Source organism: Boleophthalmus pectinirostris, unplaced genomic scaffold, assembly GCF_026225935.1.
Source record: "Boleophthalmus pectinirostris isolate CB_2022bp ecotype Guang Dong unplaced genomic scaffold, ASM2622593v1 HiC_scaffold_21, whole genome shotgun sequence".
NCBI lineage: Eukaryota > Metazoa > Chordata > Actinopteri > Gobiiformes > Gobiidae > Boleophthalmus > Boleophthalmus pectinirostris.
The window spans coordinates 5,700,984-5,711,045 of NW_026571175.1; the positions used below are offsets into that span (position 1 = coordinate 5,700,984).

The 10,062-nt window shown below is 38.9% G+C and overlaps 1 protein-coding gene across 1 annotated transcript; it reads right to left on the reverse strand.

Moving 5' to 3' along the window:
• Window positions 1–24: 24 nt before the first annotated feature.
• LOC110162161 (glyceraldehyde-3-phosphate dehydrogenase) lies at window positions 25–9,384 on the reverse strand. The gene is made up of 12 exons (XM_020927017.2): window positions 9,253–9,384; window positions 9,002–9,044; window positions 4,823–4,922; window positions 4,481–4,587; window positions 2,815–2,905; window positions 2,341–2,456; window positions 2,144–2,225; window positions 1,565–1,716; window positions 1,417–1,495; window positions 1,259–1,342; window positions 316–413; window positions 25–235 (listed from the first exon to the last, which is right to left on the reverse strand). The coding sequence occupies exons 2-12, from the start codon at window positions 9,022–9,024 to the stop codon at window positions 166–168; spliced, it is 1,002 nt and encodes a 333-aa protein (XP_020782676.1). The 5' UTR covers window positions 9,025–9,044; window positions 9,253–9,384; the 3' UTR covers window positions 25–165.
• Between the last annotated feature and the right edge of the window lie 678 nt (window positions 9,385–10,062).

A 10,062-nucleotide genomic window follows, 5' to 3' on the forward strand; every position in this document is an offset into this window, starting at 1 on the left:
ACCAACAAGACAGAGCCAGATATGTTACACTTTTACAAATTGGACTTTTATTTAAGTGCAAATCTACACAGTAGTTTTAAACTGTTGAACATTACAGTAGACAGAACCATCAAGAACTTTGAAGTTAAGTGCTTTATTTTGAATTCTTGAACAGCAAAGATGTTTTCACTCCTTTGAGGCCATGTGGAGAACAAGGTCACACACACGGTTACTGTAGCCAAACTCATTATCATACCTATGGACAGAAATTAAAAACCAAATCAGTATAGAGAAGATACATTTGTAGACTTACAATTTTGTTTTTGAATATTTTACCATGAGACAAGTTTGACAAAGTTGTCGTTGAGGGCGATTCCAGCTCCAGCGTCGAAGGTGGAGGAATGAGGGTCAGAGTTGAAGTCTGTAGACACAACCTGAACAGAGAAAGACCAAGTTTAATTATGTCACTTAGAAGTATGGGAAGACTGACTTTAGATTCTGATATTAGATTACATTTCCCAATACAGAAATGTGTTTGTAAATATCTTAAATCTGCACCATGCAATTTTTTTTGCAAGGGGGTCTGTCACCTGCTTGTTTCTATGGATGTCACTGCACTGCCTGGAATGTTTCACAATATGACAAACATTTGTAATTGAATAAATGTAATGTAGAGGTCGTTTTACAGCTCAAAGATACCTCTGAAAGGAAAAAAAACAAAAACAACACTATGTGCAAGGTTGGCTCTCCACAGATCTGACCTGTAAATTGGTCTGGTTTGGTCTCCAAGATGATAAATGTTTAATACCATATTGTGAAACATTCTAGACAAAACAATAACATCTCCATGGAGAAAAGCATCTGACAGATCCTTCACCAGAAAAGTTATACAATGCACCTTTAAAGAGTATTGCAGTATAGTCTATAAAACTAAATGTAACCATTAACACTGCAGGTTTCTACCACCCTTTCAGATCTTTTGCACTTTTTGGACTGATTAATCAAACCAAAAAGTTGTGTACTGCCCTCTAGACTTTGTGCCAAAGCCGCCTAGGGGTTTCTAAAGCCGTCTGATTACATCTTAAAAGTGGTATAAACCAAAGTATGGTATATTAATAGGTTCTACTAAAGTAAAGTATTATTAACTACCGTTTAACATCTTTGTTAAATCTCTTCAATAACGTTAGTCCAAAATTCTTAAGACAAATTTAGAAAATGTACCAACACCTACACTCAACCTTTCCCCTGATATCTTTTGGTTAATGAACAAAGTACTGACCTGGTCTTCAGTGTATCCCAGGATTCCCTTCATGGGGCCCTCAGAAGCAGCCTTCATCACCTTCTTGATCTCATCATACTTTGCCTGAAACAAAATTTAGGAGAATTCATAAAAAGGCAAAAAGTAAGATCTCCAAAAAGATTTTATCTGATCCTTACGGGCTTTTCCAGGCGCACGGTGAGGTCAACCACAGACACGTTGGGAGTGGGGACACGGAAAGCCATTCCAGTCAGTTTACTGCAGGACAACAGAGGTAAGAGTACTGGAATATTTGAGCCTCATTCGCTGACATTTTGAGTCATTTACCCGTTGAGTTCTGGGATGACTTTGCCCACAGCTTTTGCAGCTCCAGTTGAAGCAGGGATGATGTTCTGAGCGGCTCCTCGTCCGTCTCTCCACTGTTTACCTGAAGGTCCGTCCACAGTCTTCTGAGTGGCTGTGACTGCGTGCACTGTGCTCTATAAATGACAAACAATGAATTTATAACTAAAGACCATTTAGGTGCTCTAACCAGAAATTAAGTTTTAGGGTTTTCCATTGTCAGTGAACAAAATTCACAAACTAAATGTGCTTGGGTGACATGATGAAACAAAACTTTAAAGTCAAATATATATTTTACTAAAGTCATACATCAGTGACTCAGTCGATTGGTAGGCCTGCTCGGGAGAGTTCTCATGTTTCCTTGTGTCTGGGTGCAACCGTTTCAGACTCATTTGGGATAAAGTGGAAAATATATTCTAATTTTGCACATCTTAAATCTAGAATATTTTCTTAAAAAAAAAAAAAAAAAAAAAAAAAGCCTTACTGTGACACTACAAGTAACTGATTTCTGTATTTGAGCGTTATTCTTAAAAAAACAAAACAAATGCAGCTCTTTCTACTCACCATGAGCCCCTCCACAATGCCAAAGTTATCGTTGATGACTTTGGCCAGAGGAGCCAGGCAGTTGGTCGTACAGGAGGCGTTACTATGGAGACCAGATTAAAGTATTAAAAAAATTATTATTTTGAACCATTATAAATGCTACCCCACTTTTAATACATGACCTTCTGATGAGGGGGGGGGGGAAAAAGTAATCTCACCTGACAACTGTCATGGACTTGTCGTACTTCTCGTGGTTCACTCCCATCACAAACATCGGAGCGTCAGCACTGGGGGCAGAGATAATCACACGCTTAGCGCCGCCCTTCAGGTGAGCCTAGGAAACACAGGGTAGGTCAAGTTTAAATGTCAAGTGTCAAAATGATCTTACCCAATAACACACCAAGGGCTGAACCTCCCCATACAAAGCAGGTAGGAGCTCTGACTTTCATTTTAAAAGTGTCAGCACCAGCTTTTCACGCATTTCATCGACATTTGTTGTGCCCCAGTACAAACATTGATAAAAGTAGCTCTTGAGACTGCCTTGTCCCCTCTGCATTAAACTAAAGTTTGACTGTCTGAATCAGGAACTGTGCCATTACTAGAATTATATTATTTGAGAAATTAGGACAGGAATAACTGAACAAACTTAACTCTTATGTTTATATTCAGCCTGACACCATCATTGGACTTACAGAGGCCTTCTCGATGGTGGTGAAAACTCCAGTCGACTCCACAACGTACTCTGCTCCAGCCTCGCCCCATTTGATGTTTGCTGGGTCCCTCCTGTGAAAAAAATGAAACACTGCATTAGGGATGGGCATTCGATGAAATTTTCTTAAATCGATCGTCGGAAGAATTATCCATCCATCCATTTTCGTCCGCTTATCCGGGGCCGGGTCGCGGGGGCAGCAGCCTAAGCAGGGACTCCCAGACTTCCTTCACCCCAGACACGTCCTCCAGCTCCTCCGGGGGGACCCCGAGGCGTTCCCAGGCCAGCCGAGAGACATAGTCCCTCCAGCGTGTCCTGGGTCTTCCCCGGGGCCTCCTCCCGGTGGGACATGCCCAGAACACCTCCCGAGGGAGGCGCCCAGGAGGCATCCGGAACAGATGCCCGAGCCACCTCAACTGGCTCCTCTTGATGTGGAGGAGCAGCGGCTCTACTCCGAGCTCCTCCCGTGTGACTGAGCTCCTCACCCTATCTCTAAGGGAGCGTCGGAAGAATTAACGATTGATTATCGATTAATCATTAACGTGTTTATATTAAAATGATCATCATTATTATTGCTATCTGCACTACTAACCTGCATACATAAATTCAACTTTACGACATATAAACCGTAAGGACTCTAGAGCCACATCAATCCGTTTGAGATTATAATGTGTTTAATTCAGTTTTGCATAACTCACAAAAACGAAACTTAAAACCGCATCGCTAATTTGCAGAAACTAAGCGAAGATAAAACTACAGCTCTTGTGCGCTGATGCGGTCAACTTCTGTTGGATTAAAAGACACGACTCAGTGGAATACAGGTTAGTGTGACCATATTTGCGTTTGTCAAAACCAGGACACCGTACGGGGGGAGGGAGGTGGGGACTCGTCATTGACATTGTGCGATTCTCACCTGGCAAAACTTTTTCCCACTGGACACCGAAACATATGTGCTGCTTTGTACACTGTGCACAAGGACTCACACTTGTCCCGAACGCAACGGAAAGCATGGAATTTCTTGTACAAGTCATCGTTAAATACGCATTTGCGTTGCAGACTGACCGACTGTTTGTGTTTGCTCGCTCCTTCTGAGTGCAGAGAGCTACATGTACGGACCCCTCTTTGGTCACGCTACGCACAGCAACCTACATTCGGTTTGTCGATTAAAATGAACGTAATCGATGAAATTCTTAATGATCAATTATCGATTAATCATGCCCATCCCTACACTGCATGTAGGCTTACTGTCGATTTTTACATTCAAGTTGTTCTAGCAGAGGTGGGTAGCCAAAGATTCTACATTGCTCATCATGTTCATAAAATATTACTCGAGTACAAAGCAGTGGTCCAAGCAATTCTTGTAAGGGGTTTGCGGAAATTACTAGTAAAAGTAATTCTTAGTAACTACTAGGAAGTGACAGGATTTATAATATAAGTTAAGGTTTTGTCCTTCCAGTTGCATTGATTCAGTTTTAAAAACCAGACCTCTAAAATGAGAACTGAATGAGCAGAGCAAGAAACAAGCGTTCAGATTGTCAAAGGTTTGTCAAATATAGCTTTTAAGAAAAAATAAAATCTGGCCAAGAATACGGTTCCTCTAAACAATATTCAAATAAAGTATGCAGTAAATAACACAGTTTTAAACTTACTCTTGGAAGACTGTGATGGACATCTTTCCAATGATCAGTTTTCCATTCTCTGCCTTCACATCGCCTTTCCAGATGCCATGAGTGGAGTCATATTTGAACATGTACACCTAAGAAACAAGGTTAAGTCATTAGCTTTCAACAACAACATAATTCAATGTTTTTAAAAGGTGCAATTCTTAATCTTAAGTATATGACACAAAAAAAAAAGAAAACTTTTTGAACAGCAGCAAAAAAACAATAGGGGAAACGCATTTCACAGGACTTATTCAGATTTTAGAGGATTCTAAAACTTCCCAGTATCAATGTAGTTAGACAGTGAGTCACTCGTGAGCCCGTCCTCACCATATAATCCAGGTTGATGAAGGGGTCATTGATGGCCACCACCTCAATATTTTTTCCACTCACAGCGGCACGGACCACCAGACGACCAATACGGCCAAAACTAAGGAGAGATGAAACAAAAGGGATATTAAGACTTGACATTAGTAAATGCAATGTATCACGTTTTATAACATTATAGAGGAGAGAAAACCTATTCCAACATAATTAAAAAGAATACAGGCCTTTGAGAAAAAGATGCAAAAAGGGCTTATTGAGGGGAAAAAAAAAAAAAGTTTTAAAATTATATACTTTATTTTACACTTCACTAGGAGAAATTCTGGTCAAGTGTCTGTTGAAGTTCTGTTTTTAAGCAAGTCCAGGGGTCCAGACATGTGCTGATATCTTGAGTCAAGTCATCCCCAAATTACGCATCCGACAACCCAAGTTTCAAGTAGTGCTGCTGAGAGTCCAGAAGATGGCAGTATACAACCACATTTCCTCCTGTCTGGTACTGCGCATCCACAGGGCCCATAGAAGGTCTGAGGGGGAACAGTGACAGGCAGAAGAGTTCAAACCAAATATGGACCAGGACCAGTGAATGGAACTCCGATTAAGAGAAGCAGCGCCCAGGGTCATTTGCAGGGCTTTGGTTAAGGTTATATGAAGACTAAATCTTAAAGTTATGACACAAGATGAATGGTCTAGGGTTTTGGGGGAAAAAAAAATATATCTAAAGGTGTGATAAATTTAGGATTACCATTGGTCACTAATGCAGAAACCAGTCACATCGGGCCCCACTTCCTGCCACTCTTTGCAACACTTCCTAGTTCTCTTCCTCATGTTAAGCCCCGCCTCCTCTCATTGTTGTGTTTGGCATAGAGCCTGAGGCCTCCAGGTTACACATGCGCAAAAATGTTCCAAGTTTTCTTCCCCTGTGTCTGTTTACCTAGCACAGGCACTGACTTGATGCAATAAAAAAAAAGAGTGACTATCAGCACTGAGCCAAACTTAAATGGTCAGTAACTGGGTTGAGTCTATTTCAAGCGGACGTGACAAAGCTAACCACAATCTTTAGGCCAATTTGCATCTCCTCTATGACCTTGAATGACCTTTGAGAGTAATCTGCAACTTTAAAAAGGCTGTGTACAGGTTTGCAAGTATAATGGGCAGGATCGAAGGTACCATTTTATTTTTAACCAAGCTATTTTGCCATCCAAGTAAAATGTGTAATTTTACAAAAGCTTAAGATTCTCTGTAGCCTTGTCACAATGGAAATAGTCTAGTGTTTCAGAGTATAGCATTAAACTTGTATCTATAGGGAGCACACAGGTAATGTCACCAGGTCATGTTACTGGTCAGGTGTGCGGAGTTGACCCCGCTCACATTAAAAAAACATTTCAAGACATCCTTCAACAGTAGAATCACCTCTTAATTGAATAAATGTAAGGTAGACTAGTTGAATGCTGTGGGACATTCCAGAAAAGTGCATGGTTAATTTTAAACCCAATTTAGGTTGTCATGGTTGGTCAAGTTCTTCTGCCAAACTTAAATCTCTTGTAGAAAACAGCTGCTTCACCGCTGCACGTGAACAGAGCCTCGGACAATCTCTCAGCATTCAACATGTTGGGAGTAAAAATAGAACAGAACAACAGGAATGTGGCAGCTGAAGAGACAAGAGGGATGAGAGGACGTGACAGAGCACCATAAGTCTGAACGCACTAGAAACTGTTTGTACGATGATGCTTGAATACAATTTATGCTCTGTCCCAAACTTTCTAGTAAACTGAGGGTGAAAAAGTAAATATGAGATGGCATAGTCTATAGGCCACTGCAGTTAAAAGTCTTATTACACAAAATTGACTCTTGTGAGCCTGAAAGCCATGTTATGTTTTTGAAAAGGTAACAACATATCAGTTATGTTTTGTTTCATTCACACATGTTTGAGTAATCCTTTATTGCTAGTCTGTCTACATCAAAGCTCAAAATAGTCTGTTCCACCTTGTGATGTCATGAAGCGGTATCTTAAGATTACCTTTAGTTTAGTAAAGATGGGCAAATCCAGGGCTGAAATTATCCAAATGATTCTTGTGAAGGTCTACGTAATTTAAACACTAGAGTACTTCCTGTATTATCACATGACATCACAAGGTGGAACAGAATGGTCAGAGTTTGAGAGAAGAACTCAGCCTAGATATGCATGGCTTGTGTGTTAAAATGAGTAAATGAAACTAGACACAACTCCAGGTGTGTTTTTGATGAAAAACATAACATAAAATCAGAAAATAGTGTGATACAAAGTAACTGAGCCATGAGCAGTGCCCAGGGGACCCCATCTCCAGACCTTGAGCTAAGATTAGTCTCAAGTACCCCACCTACCATGTTAAAGGTTAATTTGCAATGTCAAAATGCAACCTCAAAAGTTGGGCAAGTGTCAAGTCTTTTTCTCAAGAGGCTCACTGCCAACACTGCTTTTTATCAGTTGCTTAATTAAATTTTTTAGAAGTCACTGAAAGTCAAACAAGATCATCCAAATTCTACAGTAATACAACTCTTGGCATACTCAGAGACAATTCAATTTTAATTTCTTTGCTGTAGGCATCTCATTTATTTATGTTCTACAGAGTCTACCTTAACTTTGTACTAAGGAGAACTAATACATTTTTGTTGCATGTCAACACTGAGCTGTAAATTTATATAATTATGTGTAATAATTAACTTAAGAGCTTCACTGATATATTTATTGCAGCTCACGTTTCATTCACAGTATACTTAGTTAATTTGAAAGGGTTGTACAGGGAATGTCCTTGTAGGAGCTCTTGAGTCAGTGGAATATAGTGGTTTGCTTTCATCATGAGTCACCAAGACGTTTTTAACAAGGCTGTGCGATTCAGCACGTCTTCATCCAGTTCTTTGACTCATTTCAAAATTTCAGTAAAAACACGTGGACTGGAGCTCTGACTTTATGGAGGAATACGTTTCAAATATGACGCTTTTGTGCAGGCCAAATTACAATGAAAGTGGTATTTAGTTTCAAATTGACGCAATCTTAAATTTAAATAACAAAAGTTCCACTACCTGCATTGATTAAGATATAACACTAGTATTTAAGTGCATATTACCAGCTAGACTACCAATTTCACATAACATTAGTACTTATTTTAGATTTAACTAAAGACATTTTGCCTAGTTCTCTCTAGTTCTACAATTTTGGCTAAGTTTACGACCTTGCTTCCTCATTGGAGCTACACATGTGAGGAAACCTAGCAACCATTCCATTCATTCTGTGTCACAAGGGGCTTTGGCAAACAGACACTAGAATGCCTGCCAAATTTACACAATAGTTACTTGACAAATATTAAACACCTTATTTATTTAGTCAATTAATAATTTAACAATAGAAAACTTTGTTCAATTCGGTTTTGCCTGAAATATGTAGGAAATCACACATCCTGTTTCATCAGGTTTAATAGAACGCAACTTCCTGTCCTATTCAACCTAATCTTTTCTAGCATTTCATCACAAACTGCCACTAATTTGGTAGAACAAAACTGATATTTATTTCAACAAAGGTGTAAATTATCCAGCCAAAAAAGTAACTGGCAACACGTGAAAACCATATGCAGTTTCAGCAAGGTTTTCTGCAAGTGGAAAAAAATTATGATGAATAATTAGGACCGTTGCCATAGCGACAAACTTAAAATTAAAATCTTTAGAAAATGAAGGTCCTAAAAACGTTATAACGGTCAACTGAAAAGCATGAATACAAACTTTCTACACAGTTAATGTTTGAATAGGCGCCTTCACAAACTCTTACCTAGCATCTCAAAAAGCAAAACACAGGAAAATATAACAATTCTGTTTTGGTATAAACATATTTGTTGTTATTAAAGAAATGCAACCACAAAAGGTTATCAAACTGGAAATGCGGGATCGGATTTGGGAAGGTCATATTGTAGTAGGCTAGCTATACAATTAAAAATTTAGGCCTAGATTGCATCACAGATAAAAGACATCCCTTTTTGTTAACGATCGTGCTAAATTTAGAAGATTTGGGACTAATAATTTACTTAAAACAACTTGAGATTTGAATACAAGTGTGCATTGTTAGCAAATGATGATGCGAAGAACAAACCTGAACAGTTACATAATTTTTTTTTTTTTTTCTGTAAAACAGGTTTGCCAAATAAGCGTTCTACTTACCCATTAATTCCAATCTTCACCATTTTGTCAGATGAGATTTATTCTGTAAAAAAAAGAAAACCAAAATTTTTCCTTTTAAACAAATTCTTTTCAAAACCCGGAAATTGTGGAGATGCAAAAACCACGAGGCTTCAGTGAATCAACTGTTGCGCAGAAACGCCATGCGCAATATCAAAATACGCACGTAGTCTTTAGTTTTGTCCAACTTTAACCAAACATTAAGTTCAATGCAGAAAAAGTGCTAAAAGTACCGTATAGTGAAGGCACGTCGGTACGCTGGTCCTGTCCGGAGGAGGAGGAGACGGGGGGAGAGCAGAGCAGACGCCGGGCTTTTATTGCTTTGGAGTCGGACACGTCACGCCCATCTCAAGGTCGGAAGATCTGCTGCCACCAAGTTCAGGAAGAAGCACAACAACTGTATTAAAAGGGGTTTAATCGTCTATAAATGCAATATTAAGCAACACAAACAACTTTGAATTGCAGAAAACACGTTGTAATTCATGCAGGTTACTTTATTGTACTTTTTGTAGGCTTTATGTCTCTATTTCTACATCTTTGTGCCCCCTGGTGGTGCTGAAGTGGTGGTACACAGATGCCCTTCCCATGTAGAAGCAGCCATCTTCATGAATTTAGGCTATAAACATATACATTTGGTGAAAAAAAGTTGACTAAATCAATCAATCAAACTTTATTTGTGGAGTACTTTTCATAAAAAATGTAACATAAAGTGCTTAAAAGCATAATATAAAGCATATTATAGGTCCTTAAAGGTGCATTAAGTAACTTTTCTTTTTAGTCAAAATGTTTTTATTGTTTAAAAACTATCAAATATATAGATACACATACATCTAGTAGGTAAACTCACAGATGTCACAATTCTGCAGAGTTGAAAATAAAAAATAAAAATAAAACATCCAAAATTCATGTCCCTCACCAGAACCACATGACAAATTAAGTAACTTTTCTTGTGGAAGGTTCACTGTATGCATGTCTCTGTGGGATGTTATTTCTTTGCCTGAATGTCATTAAACTTTAATACCTTCCTGAAGACAAGCAGGTGT

Coding starts and splice junctions, on each gene's coding strand:
- LOC110162161 (XM_020927017.2), bottom strand. CDS start 9,024: ATGGTGAAGATTGGAATTAATGG. Junction 2,906..4,480: donor TCCATCACAGTCTTCCAAGA/GTAAGTTTAAAA, acceptor TTTTTTTCACAG/GAGGGACCCAGCAAACATCA. Junction 1,343..1,416: donor CCGTGCGCCTGGAAAAGCCC/GTAAGGATCAGA, acceptor ATTTTGTTTCAG/GCAAAGTATGATGAGATCAA.